Below are 17,248 nucleotides of genomic sequence, written 5' to 3' on the forward strand. Positions count from 1 at the left end.
ATGCCCAATAAACCAACTAAAAGCCAAAAAAAAAATTAAATGTTTTTGATATTCTCAATAATCATTGATATTATTCAATAAATATCAACACATAAACTATACTTTTTCATAGTTTTGGTAAATTGGAAAATTTAATTGCTAAAAATTACATGCTGGAAATTATTGATTTTGGTAATTAAATTTCAGAAAAATTTGAAAATGAATTATTGATATCAATAATTACTAAAAGATCGTTAATTAATTAAAATATTAATAAATACAAATTTATTAATTAAAATAATTGGTAATTTTTCACTAAAAATTATATTTCAATAAATATAAATTGATTTTTTTTACATTTTTGGTAAATTTTTTTCAATTTATTAATATTTAATGATATTGCTAGATAATAATTAAAAAATTTTAGTAATTTATTTTTTAGTGGAAAATTAATTTCAATAAATCTAAATCTATTTTTATATTTTTAGTAATTCTGATATTTACCATAATTTTGGTAATTCAATTTAGTGAAACTTAAATTTTAAGACTTGAAAATTTTAGTAATTTCCATAAGTATTTTATACAACATTTAGAATTACCATAATTATTGGAACTATATTTATGGGTTTAGGGGATGACCCCCCAGGTAGGAATGGCAATGGGTGGTTTCGAAGCAAGGGTCATACTCCCAATCCTGATCTCAAGTTTTAAATTAATTCCTGTCTTTGACCCCAATCCTCGTTAGGAAAAAATTTTGCATCTCTGGTCCTCGATGGAGATGGGTTCCCCGTCGAGGACTTGAATCCCCACATTTTTAATTAAAAGTTTGTTTTCAAAAAGATATTTATTATAATAAAGAAAAGTTAATATGCAAATAATAAATTAAATATATTTTGATATATATAATATAATATAAATAATATTATATATTTAATATAACATTTACACATCTAACCATCTATCCATATATAAAGCAAAGTGGTCCATGCCACCATACCTCTCCTTACTCCAAACCCCTATTTTACTCTCTCCTTAATTCTCTCTCCCTCCCCCTTCCCACCACTCCCAAACTACCAAGTTGTCAATCTTTAAAATTTCCTTACTAAAAACATTCATATTCTCTCTCTCTCTCTCTCTCTCTCTCTCTCTCTCTCTCTCTATATATATATATATATATATATATATCCCCTTTCTTCTAAAATTTCTCCACACTCCTAATATTTAACCACTCTTATTCTCTCTCCTTTTCTAACCCAACTTTCCAATTATTTAAAAAATGTCATCTCCTAATTTTAAAACCTCCCCTCATTCTTTAAATATTGCTCATAACTAACTTACTTTGAATGGTATATTAATTTTTTTATAATTAATAATCATTTTATTTTATTATAACTCATACCAAAATTAATTAATTATTTTCGTGGTTAATTAAAAATTCCAAAACAATATTACTATTTATAGTAATTAATAATTATTATTTTATTAATATTTTTAAGATGAATAACTAATATTTTCAACAACTTACTAGATTAATTATTTTCAAGATTAATTACAAAATTCCAAAGTTCACTTAAAATCTATTATTTAGATCCATGCTTTATTAAGAATTACCAAAACATATTACTTTTTTTAGTAGTTAATATTAGTGATATATTACCAAAATTAATTAATGACCAATAATAAATAATTATTTTATTAATATGAAATTTTAAAAATTAATATTTGTTTTCATGAAAAATTACATTAATTATTTTTATTAGTATTTTAATATTGGGATTAACTAAAATTCCCAAGATTCAATTAAAAATCTATTATTTATATATTCATCATTAATTCAGAATTACTAAAGTTTAATACCAAATATATTATTGTTTTTAATAGTTAATTTTAGTGACATATTACCAACAAGTAAACAATTACCAATAATAATTAATTATTTTATTAAGATTAAATTAATTAATTTATTGTTTTTCCAATAATTCATAAGATTAGTTTTATTAATTAATAGTATTACTCAATATTACTATTAACAATAGTAATATTTTTTTTATAAAATAAGAATTATAAGATTTATTAATTCATAATTAAGAATTATAACGAAAATTATAGATTTATTCATATTTTTTTAAAATATTAATTATAAAATTTAAAAATCATTATTAACTATTTTTGTGAATAATTAAAAATACCATAAATATTATTGTTTTTAGTAATTAATATTATTGTTAATAGTTATAAATGAAAATTAATGTTACTAATTACTAGCGGGGACTCGTGAGATGCATGAGTTTTGTTAAAAGAATTTGAAGCAAAAATGAACTAGGGCTGTAGATTGGGTTGGGTGGGCCTAACCGGAGCCCGACCCAACTCAGCCAAAGCTTTTGCACAAGTTGGGCTTGAGCATTTGAACTTTAAGCTATGTTTAGATCAAAAAACTCAAGGGTAACCTAAACTCAAGTTGGGCTTGGGTTGAGGTCTTGGGTAGTTTGAGCTTAATCCAACCAATTTGATATCATGCCAACATTTTATGATAGACTGCTATATAGCTCAATATGCCCAAACCCAAGTCTAGCTCAAAATGTTAGGTTAAGCTCGGGTTGGGCCTATGTTGGTAAACACAAGCTTAACCTTGGGTTGTTAAACTTAGGCTTCGGTTAGTAAATTACCAGTAATTAGTGTCATTATATTTTTGTTATATATTAATAAATTATTAATAATTATTGAAAATTACCAATAGTTTCTCATACCAACCTAGCCTTAACTTGACCTTTAACCCAACATCTTGGGTTGGGCTTAGGAATAGATGTATTGAGCTTTGTAGCCCAATTTCTAGATAGAATATATTGATAATATGTAGATATGTATATCACAAAATGTTTGGTGGGCTCAAATTGATCAAATCAGGCTCGGGCTTCCCATGCCCTCAACCCAAACTCAATTTGAATTTAGGTTAGACTTCAGTTTTTTTGGTTTAAATCCAACTTAAAGTTTGAAGACTCAAGCACAACCTATGCAAAATCTTTGGTTGAGTTGGGTTGGGCTTGGGTTAGGCCTACTCAATTTGCACCTTAACTTTTTTTGCCCATGGTTTTCAAAACCGGACCGGACCAGACCAAATGGTTGGATTGTAAAAACCGGAAACCAGTCACCTAATTGGTTCTGTTTTTCCCCAAATCTGCTCTTTTCCCCCAAACCGTTGATTTTGGTCAGCAAACCGTTGAACTAGCCAATTAATCGTTCGAACTGTTTGAACCATTCGAACGGTTTTGACCATTTTTTCAAAATTTTTAATTTTTTTTAATTATTTATTTATTTTTTGTGAGAATAGTCCAGCCATTCAGGTCGAATGGTCGGACTGTTCGAACCAGTAACCAAACCCCTGACCGATTTGGTTCTAAAAACCATGCTTTTGCCTTAAGTTATTTTAACAAAACCCATGCATCACACCGTCCCCACTAGTGCTATATAAAGCGGATACTTGTTTTGCATTATAAAAATTATAAAAGTTAAATTTAAATACCATATATCATATATGTCATATTTGCACAAATGCATATCATATGTTTTCACAGCAGCAAAAAACGAAAGTAAAAAAAATAAAATACCAAATTTGGAAAGTAATGGATGCATGCCAACTGACCACCTAGATTAAGGGGGTGTTTGACAAGATAGTACCTCAATCAACGAACCCCACCCTCCTCTTCAAGAAAAATAAATGATTTTCTAAAACCATACTTTTAATACGTTTGGTTGTAAACATTTAAGCATTTCTCGAAAGATGAATACTAGTTCTAGTAAAATGAGGCCTCTTACAAAAATTAAGAATTTTATAATCAATTTTCAAGAAAATTATTCATTTTCTTCATTTTACATTTAGTAAAACAAACCATATATATATCAAACCCAAGAAAATTATTGTGGAAAATAATAATAATAATAATATATTGAGGTGGGAATTATTGGTGGGTAATTTCGGTCATTTCATTTGCTTGAAGGGGCTATTTCAGTCCAAGCGGATATAATTTGTAAAGAAATTAGAAGTGCGCTGAGCAAAAAGTGGAGTGGCAATAACAATATTTTCTCTGTCCAGATATCAACACTACAACATTAATTGAACGAAGAAAGTATTAAGGAAAACGGAAAGGGACGTCGTAATCAACAAGATCACATCATAAGAGGATCGCGCGCTCCTTTTCGGAACGCCTCTCGTTGCCACCTCCTAAACTGAAAAAGCCCCCACCGAAACTCCTCTTCTTCTATCTTTCTTCCTCTCTGATCAATCAATCCGGTGCGCTCTCTCCTTCTCTCTCTCTCTCTCTCTGAATGTTAAATAAATGGAAGCTGGGACTCTAGTGTTATTCCAGCCTAGGACCCGCAAAACACTGCATTTCTTTCTTCAATGACTCGACCTGGCTTACATTTAATCGGTGCCTACCGTTTTCATTGTTGTTGCTGATGGCGTTTGATCAGAGCTCCACCCAGAAAGGCCTCCGACAGTTAGACGTTGCTCGGACGGTCGCCGAAGAGCCACGTGCTGCCACTGGTTTGGCGACAGGGAGGAACGCCGAGGGATTTCTCCCTAATTCGGCTCGTGATGTTGGTAGTCCTGGGTCTAGACAACCACTGTATTATGCGGCGACGGTTCCCGATACTGGGTATGTGGGGTTAGGGTTTGCGAATCCGATGATGGCTTGGTGTTCTCGTCCGCCTGTGCTGATTGGCACCGCTGGTGCTGTGCCTGTTGGGTATACTGAATTTCCAAATGTTGGAAACCGGGTTGGAGGTAATGGGGCCGATCAGGCAAGCAATGAGGGTGTCGAAGAATCGGTGTCGGGTAAGAAAGTTAAGTTTTTGTGCAGTTTCGGAGGTAAGATTTTGCCGAGACCGAGTGATGGCATGTTGAGATATGTCGGAGGTCAGACTAGGATAATTGGCGTGAAGAGAGATATATGTTTTCAAGAACTAGTGCAGAAGATGACCGACATCTATGGCCAATCCGTGCATATCAAATACCAGCTCCCTGATGAAGATCTTGATGCCCTTGTATCGATTTCTTGTCCGGAGGATATTGAAAACATGATGGAGGAATACGAGAAGCTGGTTGAGAATTCCGATGGGTCGTCGAAGCTGAGGCTCTTCTTGTTCGCTGCTTCTGAGCCCGACCCATCTGGTCTTGTGCATTTTTGTGATTTGCAGGATAGCGGGCAGAGGTACGTTGATGCTGTGAATGGGATTCCGGATGGCGTTGGCTGTAAAATTACAGGGAAGGGGAGTACAGCTAGTGCAGGTTCTACGCAGAATTCTGATAGCTTGATGAGTGGTGGTGATGGTGCAGACAGCTTTGGTCTCGGTGGGTCGCCATCTCCAGGCGTGCTATCGCCTCGAGTTGCTGTTTCTGCTTCTCAGGAGTCTGCAACAAGATTGGTGTATGTGGGTCCAAATCCTGTGGTGTATACAGATGCTTCAGCAGTGCCTTTGGGTCATGCGGCGGTCCTGGGTGTTCCTTCTCAATCTTCTTCTAGACAGGAAATTGAATTAGAAAGACAAATGCCTGCTATGGGGCAGCAGAAGCAACAACAGATATTGGGGTTTGATTTGCAGCAACCTTCTGGAGTGGAAGTTCCACCCTCTGTCACTTACATGCAGCCTTATGCGGATAATCCCCAGGAAGCTTTTACTCGTGTGGAATATCTGCAATTGCCATCCCAAGGTGGATATGCAAATCCCCAGATGTTGAGTGTCGCGGGATCAGCTTACAGGTTTGTTGATCACACACAACAGGTCCGAGAAAACACAGCTGGTGTTCCACCTCATCAATTTATACCTGCAGTTCACATGGACATGACAATGGCGTTTTCATCTCCTTATGTTGGAGTTAAACAGAATGGGGTACAGCAGTACATACAGTCGCAACAAGCACGAGTGGAGCCTTATCCTGAAGAGAGTTCAGTTGGGCAGAAGGTAGTTCAGGTTCCTATTGATCAGAACTACAAAACTTATCAAACCCAGCCCCAGCCTCAACTGGCCTCGGTTCCATTGCAGGCAGGGGTTTATGATTTGAATCAGGTGCCACCTACAGAGCAGGTGGTTTCCTCGGAGGGTTGGGTGCCTCATCAACAGGGGAATTTTCCTGACAAAATTTTGAGATTTGAGGATTGTTATATGTGTCAAAAAGCATTGCCCCATACACATTCTGATACTTTAGTACAGGAACGCAGGGACAATCCCCAAAATACCGTTTCTGATTCGAATCTAGTTTTTCACAGTTTCCCAACAGAGGACAATATGAGGGGCCGGACTACGAATAGAGTGGGAGTAACTGGAGCATTGGGGGAGGACACGGTTGAACACCAAGGCAGTGGGACTCCATCGAAGGTCATGGAACACGTCAATCCTGAGAGGCCTAAATCTCCATTAAATGTACCTGTATTTGCTCAGAATCCTGAGGCTCAACATGACAATGAGAGGATTCTATTCCAAAAACTAGACAACCCTGATAACCCTAGGATGTTATATTCCCCAGCCCCAGGTGTGATGCGATTTCCAGGTGATGTACTGTATTCTGGTGGTGTTTTCCCCAATAATGCCCCTCAGTCTGACCAAGAAGATTCTCTCCAGCAGTCTCCTTTACCGCTCCGGTGCCAAGTTAAACAGGAAGTTTTGATAAATAAATCAGCTGCTACTGATAGCCCTCCTGCCAGAGTCATGCCTTACCAAACTTCACAACCCTTAGGTCATGAAACTATCACAGAGTGCTCTGGTAAGATTCTTGGCTTTGTTCCAAAGGAAGACACATCAGATACTTGCATTTCATATGACCATCTTAGACCAATGGGTTTAAAAATGGAAGCAATATGTATTAGTTCACCTGAAATTTCTGGCAACAATGAACAGACTAGATTACCTGTTAATAAGCCTAAAATGGATGAGATCCCAGATAAAAAACCACAAATTGCAGGGAAGGAAATATTTCTTGCTAATGATTTCATCAAAGCTGGAATTGCTCCTGATGGTAGTTGCACGAAACCAGCTGAGATGCTTCCAGTTTCCTCTTCAGAAGTTGTTTACTTGAACAATATTAAATTGGCAGAGCCAAGTCAAATAGCACAACAACCAACAGTGGGTCATTTGGGAATGCACCCATATCTAAATAATGAAAATTCTCACATTTCTCCTGATGAAATATGGCATGGTAAGATTGCATTCTCAGGTTTTGATTCACTCTATTCCACTGATAGGATCCCACCTATTGGTGAATCAAATGATGAAGTTTCAAGGTTCCAATCTAGGTTTGTCCTTAATGATGCAGCATTTGTCCCTTCAGGTGCTAATGCACCCTCTGCTTTATCACCACCTAGTGGGATGCTTGGAGACGATTGGGATTCTGCTCCCTCAAATTCACTTTTCAGCAACCAGGATCCTTGGATTTTGCGACATGATTCACATTTCACTCCAAGGCTCATCAAGGTGACCACAACCAAAGAAGCCTTTGTCACAAGGGATAATGGTGGGGACACAAGTACAAAGATGCGATTAAATGAAGGAGCTGTTCACGAGCCATCATGGACTCTGAACAAGGATACAAACTCTGAACATCTTCAAACTGTTAAAGGTGATACATATGTCGTTGATATCTTTATACCATCATCATAGTAATGGTTTCTTAGATTTAGCTTCAGATTTGGTGTGTGTATTGATTATATTCTATTTCATTCTTTAAGGTGCAGCAGAGGAACATATCAAGAAGGAGCTGCAGGCTGTTGCAGAAGGTGTTGCTGCTTCTGTTTTTCAACCAACTGTACTGTCTAATAATTCTGACTTCTCCATCCATGAGATAAATGAATCCAGTTCTGAAGCCAACCAAGATAGAGAAATTCAAAATAATGATGTAGAAGCACAAAGTAGAGTTAATGTTGAGGTGCTTAAGCTACCTGGTGTTTCTTGGGCTGTTTAGAATTTAAGATGAACTTACTTGTCTTAATGGTATTGTAATTTAGGACATGAAGACCAAACTACAAGATAAGGCACATCCTGGTTTTCCAATTTCAGATGGCATTGGTCGACTGCAGGTTGAGGATTTGCTGCTTATGACTCTTACCAGTTGGAGTTGTATGCTACTTGACCAACTTATTCATATCTGTCCCTTTTCCTTTTTGGCAGATAATCAAAAACAGTGACCTTGAAGAATTGAGAGAACTGGGTTCTGGAACCTTTGGCACTGTCTATCATGGAAAATGGAGAGGTTCAGATGTTGCAATCAAAAGGATCAATGATAGGTGCTTTTCTGGGAAACTATCAGAGCAAGAACGCATGGTTTGTGTCTTCTCATCAATGTGATGTATGAACCATAGTTTTCAAGGCACCAAGGCAAGGCTAGGCAACTGGATGATACTTTTTTAATAAATAAAACTCTAAATCCTAGGGCAATTCCCTGGGCTCTGCAGCGGCAATCATCTTTAACTAGTAGTTACCAATAATATTCATTAAAAAATTACAAACTTAATGTTAAAACATAGAAAATCAACATATTTAAGAGAAGAAAAAGAAGAAAGAAAAGAAAATTCAGAAAATATAGGGGCTGAACCCCTGAATTTGTCCTAGGAAAAAAAAAATAAATAAAAGGTGGAGGAGATTGTGTTGATTGGACAAAATTTCAAGTTCTTCCTTACTCAATGGTTCATATTTCAAAGTCTTCAACGGTCCAAGACAGCATGCTCCAACATGCATAATTTAATTTAAGAACCCTATAAGAAATAAGAAATTAGTTTAATAAGAAATAAGAAATAAGAAATAAGAATGAACCCTAGAAAGTAAGAAAATAATAAAAATCTAGTATATTAACTTACAAATGAATAATTTAGTATAATAATGTTTATTTTATTCTTATAATCTCAAAAGATAAAGAATATGAAAATATTTTGTAGTGTCATGTACAAAATCACTAAGCACTTGAGTGAGACAATCCTCCATGGGCGCCTTGTCATGTAGGTATCTCCTTGGCAACTATGGTATGCACATTTTGATATTGCTGTTGTTTTTATCCTTATACTACTGATTTTGCATTTAATTAGAGAGATGACTTTTGGAACGAAGCAATCAAGCTTGCTGATTTACACCACCCAAATGTAGTAGCTTTCTATGGTATTGTGCTTGATGGTCCTGGGGGTTCTGTGGCAACAGTAACAGAATACATGGTTAATGGATCGTTGAGAAATGCTTTACAAAAGAGTGATAAGTAATCCTCTCTTTTTCCTATTTTTGGTTCTTATATTCTCTTTCTGTATTGCCCATAATATACCTAATAGACATGCTTTAAGCATCCCCTTCCCTTCATGTAAGTGCTTGATCATTTCTAATTATCATCAGGATCATTGACAAGCGTAAGCGTGTCTTAATTGCAATGGACGTGGCTTTTGGGATGGAGTACTTGCATGGGAAGAATATAGTTCACTTTGACTTAAAAAGTGACAACTTACTTGTGAATCTTCGAGATCCTCATAGGCCAATATGCAAGGTCAGCTCCCAATTCCATGATTTCTTAATGACTTATTGGATCTTGTATGGTAAACCTGTTTGGAACCTACATTAAATCAGTTGCTGCATGATAATCTTCAAGTGCATCATGGTTATTGCAAGCATGCATATGCTTATGGGACTTCCTTTCTATAATTTGGAGGAGAGTAGGACTGCCAAATGAGCCTAAATAATTGTTTAATTGAGTGTGGAAATTGTCAATTATTGTTGTTGTTGTTGCTGTTGTTGTTATTTTGAGGAGTGACTTTGTAAACAAAGAGCAGAATAAGGAATGTACACAGATGTACAAGCAAAATAAAGTAAAAGAAGCACAGTGCCAACCCAAGAAATTGCAATGACACAATGTTTCTACCATACAAAAAAGGTCCCCCACTCTTTTAGCTGATCTATCAGCTACAGAATTTAGTTCCCTTAGAATCAATCTAGTCTGACTATTCAACTGAGTAATGATTTCTCTAAAGTGGTTATCAGCTGGATTTTGAACGATAACTTAGTCAATTGGAGGTACATGAATGAAATCAGACGTTTTAGATGGTTTTCTAGATAGATGAACTTAAAAATTCAATGGGCATAAAGATCAACCAACAGCTTGGATGTTGGAATAACTAAACAGGTGTCCAGCAGGCAACAGTTGTTTTTGGCAGGGATTATTCTCTTAAAGAACTTAATTGTAACATTACAACCTCTTGTTGCACTTATGGAATCATCCTTGACCTATTGGTCCATTAAATGCCCAAACCTTATCACCATCCGTCTTGAAAATGATTCCACCAGTATTTGCTTCACTTATGGAGCCAGGGATCCCCATGCAACTACCATCAAACTAAAGTTTGAATTCAGTGTCTTGACTAAGGTTAGAGACTGATCTTGTAAGGGGCTCATAATTAAAGGATTAGATGATCACCAAAAGGTTTTAACAAAGTCTCCATAGTTAATGCCTTCAAAGATTTTGCAGGAAAATCCATGAATTCATTATGGATACAATCCTCCCCCTAAGGGCTTAAAAGGGAGTAGCCTTGTTCTCATGCATTCTTCTCAAATGCACCACAGAACTGCATGAGTTACAGCTTTCCACTATAGTCTGCTTGTGATCTAAAATTCCTATTAGTCCATTGTTAAGGAAATCTCAAACCTCTAATATTTTTGGGGGGATCCCAACAGTAACTGCCACCTTTTTTTCTGGATTGGTAACAATGGAAAATATTTTGTTCATTTGAATTGAGGTAATTGCAGTGGTTAAGCACCTTGTACACTTTTTGGGTTGTTAGCCTCGGTTAACTCCCCACCTGCAATTTACAAAGCTCCCCCATTTGATACAATATCCCAAAACATTTGGTTCCTGTTGAACCTTTATTTTCCCAGTCCATCTTCTAAGGAGTTGGCTGACCTTGCAGTCCACTTTTATTTTGTTTCAGTTTTCATTGATAGCTTTAAAATTTCCCTTGACATATTTTAGTATCTCCAAGATCCTGCTCTAATATTCCTAATCCAAGCAAGGAAAAATTTCGTTGTCCTTCTACCAATATATCATTAAAGTTGAGATAATTGGCCAACCTCAGATCTTGCAAAATGGCTATCATCTCTTTCCATGTCAAGGAAAAACTGCCAGAATTTTCTAGTGATAGCAGAACTAACAAGAAGATGACTGTTGAGTGGGCCGACTTATGTTTAGTTTATTTTCTTTTAAATTAAGATGTTGTTGGGCTTTGGGCCCATTAATCTTTTATTTTTTAAAGAGCTGTAATTATTTAGTTTGAGTTGCCACCCTACTAAGGGCATCTTTGTAATATCTCATATTTATGCTAATTATAAATAGAATGAGGGGCTGGCGGCTAGGGTCATGATACACAATCCTAGTTGACCTTCTTCTTCTTTTCTTCCTCTCCTCTGTCTATTGCTGAAATCTACAACTTTCTCCTCTTCCTTTCACAAGAAGCTTGGCCGAATCGGCACAAAAGGTTTTCTACTTGGTATCAGAGCAGGTTGAAGGTTCTTGAAGTGATTCTCTCATGCAGCCCTAGATCGGCTGACTGCATGGAGATTTAAGAGGCTGATCGAAGCTCTCAGGTAAGCCCAGTTTTTGGATTTTCTCGATGGATCTATATGCCCTGTAGCTGGTCTAGGGTTTCTCATCAGAATCAAGAAAAACTGGAGAAAGGGGAAGAGTCATTTTTTGTACTCTTCAATTTTGACTTAGGTAGTGGTGTCCTATTTCTTTAGGGTCCTTTGGAGTTTTTTATAAGGGGCGATTCAAGTCCCACGTGGTTTGGAGGCTTCTAGAGAGGGCGATTGCTTTTTCTCTCTCTTCTCCCACCCCACAGAAAAGGAATCTTTCGTGGGGAGAAAGTTCAGGATACCAAAGAAGTTTCGTTGGTTCCAAAAGGTGTTTTGTTTGTTTTTGCTGCATTTTTTATTTGTTTTCTATATCCTTTTGAGAAACATGGAGGGACACAGAGTTGAATATAAGCCTGAGAATGAAATGAGACCTGTGGGAGGAGGTGCTGGAGACCCCTTCGGAGCTGGAACCATTACTACAGTTAGGTTGGATGGTACAAACTACTTGGAATGGTCCCAATTTGCAAAGATGGTCATTGGGGCTCGTGGAAATTGGGGTATATTACTGGTGACGAGGTGAAACCTAAAACTGGCAACTCCCGGTGGGTGCAGGGACCTATCCACATATAAGTAAAAATTTTTTATGGGCAAATACTACTAAGGAGATATGGGATGGGGTTGCAGAAACCTATTCACAGAAGGAGAATGTTGCTAGGGCTTATCAACTGAGAAATCATATTATTGCTACTAGGCAGGGAGATAGATCTGTTGCAGCTTATTTTTCAGTCCTTAAGACCCTGTGGCAAGAGATTGACCATCTAGAGACCTTTGCTTGGGAAACCACCAAGGATGCAGATACCTATCAAAGACACTTAGAGAAGTATAGGGTGTTTGAATTCCTTGCTGGCCTTAACCCTGAGTATGACATTGCACGACAACATCTTCTTTCTAAGGACAGTGTTACTCTCTCCCAAGCATATGCATTTGTGTCAGGAGAGGAGTGCAGGAGGGATGTAATGATGAAGAATTTCATGTCTGATCAGTCTGATATGGTAACTGCTGTGAAATCTAAACAGAATGGCAATAAGAATAAGAAGGAAGACAAAAGGGACTTAGTCTGTGACTACTGTAAGAAACCGAAGCATACAAGAGATACTTGTTGGAAGCTTCACCCACATTTTGTGCCGACCATATTGAAGAATAAGAAAGGAAATGCACACATGGTTGTTATTGGTGACACTCCGCGCCCCCCCCTACTACAACTGCCTTGGAGTCCGTTACAGTTGCTGCATTAAGGGCCGAGCTTGAGAGGTTTGGGTTACTTCTGAATCAGAGGGATACAACTAGTTCCAATTCAACCGTGACTAGACAACAAGGTACAAGTAGCACAGGTGGAGCTCACTCTACCTCCCTTGCCCACACAGATAGTCCACATGTCACTGCAAACTATGTTTCTGCTTCAGGTAAGGAGAGATCTCATCGGATTATAGACTCTGGAGCCTTAGAGCACATGACCCATTTCTCTACCATTTTCTCCTCTTACCAGCTCAGTTCTAGCAGAGATAGGGTCTCCACAGCTGATGGATCCTATGTTCCTATTGCTGGGAAGGGATCTGTCAAGATTAATGATTCCATTTGTTTACCCTCTGTCTTCCATGTTCCTGGATTGAGCACCAACTTGTTATCTGTTAGTAGTTTGACTAAGAATCTGAACTGCTTAGTAATTTTTTCTCCCGGACGTTGTATTTTGTAGGATCTGGATTCAAAGAGGACGATTGGGAGAGATCGTGAAGTGAATGGAATCTACCTCTTGGATACTCTTCCAATTCACCAAAGTCATCATGTTTGCAAGGACAGTGAGTCAAAACCTGTGGATCAGATTATACTTTGGCATAATCGTCTGAGTCATTTGCCTTTTTCTTCTTTAAGTTCTTTGTTTCTAAAGCTGTTTGAGTCTATGAGTCTGTCAAGGTTGAAGTATGAAGGTTGTGAACTTGGAAAGCATTGTAGACACTCTTTTAAACCGAGTAATAAAAGATGTTCTTCTCCTTTTGATGTTATTCATTCGGATGTGTGGGGCCCTTATCACGTTCCCTCTATGGGCGGCTATCGCTATTTTCTCCTGTTTGTGGATGATTTCTCTCGATATTCCTAGATTTACCTGATGAAATCACGCGATGAGGTACCATCCTTGGTGAGGCAATTCCACCATATGGTATTAACATAGTTTGGAAATAGAATCAAGATGTTCAGATCTGACAATGCTAGGGAATATTTTGAGAGACATCTTGCCTCATATCTATTGGAGTATGGTGTTGTTCATCAGAGTAGTTGCTCCTACAGTCCATAGCAAAATGGTGTTGCAGAGAGAAAGAACAGGCACATTGTTGAAACGACAAGAAGCATGATGATCACATCTACAGTTCTAGTTCGTTTTTGGGGTGATGTTGTTCTCACGGCAGTATATTTGATTAACAAGGTGCCCTCTCGTATACTTGGATTCAACACTCCATTCAACCTTCTTTTTCCTCAAGGGGAGATGTTTCACATTCCTCTAAGGGTGTTTGGGTGTGTCTGCTTTGCACATATTCTTGGTCCTTACCGTTCGAAACTTGATCCCAAAGCAAAGAAATGTGTCTTCCTTGGATATGTAGAGAATCAGAAAGGGTACCGCTACTGTGATCCAGTCTCTGGGAACCGGTTTGTTACTATGGACATTACCTGTTTCGAATCTACATACTTCTTCTCAAGGAATCCTTCTCTAGGGGGAGTGTTTTGGGGAAGTAAGTCAGCAGTCTATCCCTCTCCCAGTTCCAGTTCCTGTGTCTATTACTGTGCTTGACAACCATCCGATGTCACCTACCTTCCACCCCCTTTGCGTTTCGTCTCACAGTATTGCTCACGACAAAGACTTCATAAGGAGGTTGATTCCACTACAGCAGAACTCACACCACTTCCTGTCGGTCCCTTGGAGACTCCAGATTCGGCTGATAAAGATCTAGGTATTCCTCTTAATCTCACTACTATTTCAGTTCCCATTGGTCCCACTAAGACTGTTACAGATAACCTTGATCTCCCTATTGCTCTTAGAAAAGGGAAGAGGAAGTGCATTGCTCATTGCATATCACAATATTTATCCTACAATGGACTTTCTCCTTCCTACCGTGCTTTTCTCTCTTCTCTTGATTCCGTGTCTATACCCAAGGGTGTTAGTGAGGCTCTCTCCAAACTTGAGTGGAAGACAAATATGCAAGAAGAGATGGAGGCTTTAATTAAGAATCAGACATGGGAGATTGTGGACCTACCAGAAGGCAAGGAGGCAGTTGGATGTAGATGGATTTACACAGTAAAGTATAAGGCAGATGGAAGCATAGAGAGGTACAAGGCAAGACTTGTTGCAAAAGGATACACACAGGCTTATGGCATTGATTATCAAGAGACTTTTGCACCAGTTGCAAAGATGACCTCTGTTTGGATACTCCTTTTTCTTGCTTCCTCATACTCTTGGCCCTTGTTTTAACTGGATGTGAAGAATGCTTTCCTAAATGGAGATCTGCAAGAAGGTGTATATGGATCTTCCAGTTGGTTTTTATGATAATGCTAAAATGGGAAAGGTATGCAAGCTGAAGAAGTCACTATATGGCTTGAAACAGTCTCCCAGAGCATGGTTCGACAGATTCAGAAAGGCCCTGATTGTTTTTGGCTACACTCAAACTCAATCTGATCACACATTGTTTGTGAAGCGCAGGGGATCCTTGGTGTCGATCCTAATTGTTTATGTGGATGATATTATTGTCACTGGGAGAACTGAGATACTTCTTAGGCATCAAAGTTGCAAGATCGAAACATTGAATTTTTATCTCTCAAAGGAAGTATGTCTTTGGACCTTCTCCAAGAAATAAGGAAACTTGGAACAAAGGCTGCTAGCACCCCCATTGATTAGAACCATAGAATTAATGCATCAAAAGGTGAACCGGTAAAGGACCTTGGGAGGTACCAAAGACTTGTGGGTCGGCTACTATACTTGTGTATGACAAGACCGGACATCTCCTATGCAGTAAGTGTAGTGAGTCAATACATGCATGCTCCACGAGACCAGCACTGGAAGGCAGTTGACAGGATCCTTGCTTATTTGAAGGGACATTCAGGCAGAGGCATATCGTTTACTGATCATGGACAGCTGAAACTAGAGACCTATACAGATGCGGACTGGGTAGGATGCCTCGATGACAGAAGATCAACTTTAGGAGTGTGCACCCTAGTTGGGGTTAACCTAGTCTCATGGAAGAGTAAAAAACAAACAGTTGTGGCAAGATCAAGTGTAGAAGCTGAATATAGGGCCATGGCACATGGAGTTTCAGAATTTCTCTGGATCCGTTCTCTATTAGAAGAAATCGGTGTTCAGGCAGAAGAACCTATGATGCTATACTGCAATAACCAGACAACAATTAATATTGCCCATAATCCAGTCCAGTATGACCGAACTAAGCACATTGAAGTAGATAGACATTTTATCAGAGAAATGGTAACTTCTGGAGAAGTTTGTCTTCCATACATTTCTTCTGATCTGCAGCTTGCTGATGTCCTCACAAAAGGCATTGCAAAGAATAAGCTGGAGCATGATCTACGCAAGTTGGGGATGTGTGATATCTACTCCCAACTTGAGGGGGAGTGTTGAGTGGGCTGACTTGTGTTTAGTTTATTTTCTCTTAAATTAAGATGTTGTTGGGCTTTGGACCCATTAGTCTTTTATTTTTTAAAGAGCTGTAATTATTTAGTTTGAGTTGCCGCCCTACTAAGGGCATCTTTATAATATCTCATATTTATGCTAATTATAAATAGAATGAGGGGCTGGCGGCTAGGGTCATGATACACAATCCTAGTTGACCTTCTTCTTCTTTTCTTCCTCTCCTCTGTCTATTGCTGAAATCTACAACTTTCTCCTCTTCCTTTCACAAGAAGCTTGGCCGTATCAGCACATAAGGTTTTCTACTATGACCAATTGTTCCACCCTAACTGGTGCATTTTGTGTAAATCTAACAGTGAGAGTTGTTGTCACCTACTAATCTTCTGTCCATTTATTGTAGGCATTTGGGAATAATTTTTTCCTTGTTTGGATGTAGGTGGAATTTGGCAACAGAGCTTGGCAGTTTGTTCAACCTAAATACATTTGCCTGTCCTAGAAAAAGGGGCAGAATCTTGTAGAGATGTACTAGGGCAGTATTGTTGTGATCTATGGGAAGAAAAGTGTGAAACTGGTGAAAGAATGTATGATGACAAGGGTGACATATTGGACTTTTTTGCACCTTTTTTCCTTTGATAATATTTGGAGAAAATGCGCAGCAGTAGCAAATAGCTCTCCAAAAAAAAAAAAAAAAAGAAAAAGATTAGATCCCTCTATTTGGGTATCTCGTATTAAGATTTTATTAAACTGAATTTTAATGGAGGCAGTCAAGGTCATCCAGGGCTCTCTAGCGGGGGGGGGGGGTTAGAGATAAAGATGGTCACATTGTTGCTTTGTATTTGAGTCTGGTGGGGGAGGGTGATTCAATTAGAGATGAATTCCTTGCTGTAATTCAAGGCTTGAAGTTAGCAAAGGAATTCCTTGCTGTAATTACTTGATAGATTGTTAATTGAAGATGATTCTAAATTGATATCCGGGTGGTTGAAGGAGCTGGAT

The 17,248-nt window shown here is 37.9% G+C and overlaps 1 protein-coding gene across 6 annotated transcripts in view; it reads left to right on the plus strand.

The window, feature by feature from the left end:
- The first annotated feature begins 4,115 nt into the window (after nt 1-4,115).
- LOC148869564 (RAF-like serine/threonine-protein kinase 20) overlaps nt 4,116-17,248 on the plus strand; it is a 28,483-nt gene continuing 15,350 nt past the window's right edge. Inside the window, exons 1-7 of one of the 6 annotated variants that reach the window (XM_088973143.1) lie at nt 4,116-7,171; nt 7,289-7,591; nt 7,701-7,897; nt 7,977-8,048; nt 8,140-8,292; nt 9,051-9,214; nt 9,346-9,493. In XM_088973143.1, the coding sequence (XP_088829269.1) occupies nt 4,435-7,171; nt 7,289-7,591; nt 7,701-7,897; nt 7,977-8,048; nt 8,140-8,292; nt 9,051-9,214; nt 9,346-9,493 (3,774 nt within the window). In that variant the 5' untranslated portion in view covers nt 4,116-4,434. The remainder of the gene's footprint in view (nt 7,172-7,288; nt 7,592-7,700; nt 7,898-7,976; nt 8,049-8,139; nt 8,293-9,050; nt 9,215-9,345; nt 9,494-17,248) is intronic. The other 5 variants (XM_088973145.1, XM_088973147.1, XM_088973144.1 and 2 more) reach the window with 5 other exon arrangements.

This window comes from Nelumbo lutea, chromosome 2, assembly GCF_056320005.1.
Source record: "Nelumbo lutea isolate HS-2025 chromosome 2, American lotus-T2T, whole genome shotgun sequence".
Taxonomy (NCBI): domain Eukaryota; kingdom Viridiplantae; phylum Streptophyta; class Magnoliopsida; order Proteales; family Nelumbonaceae; genus Nelumbo; species Nelumbo lutea.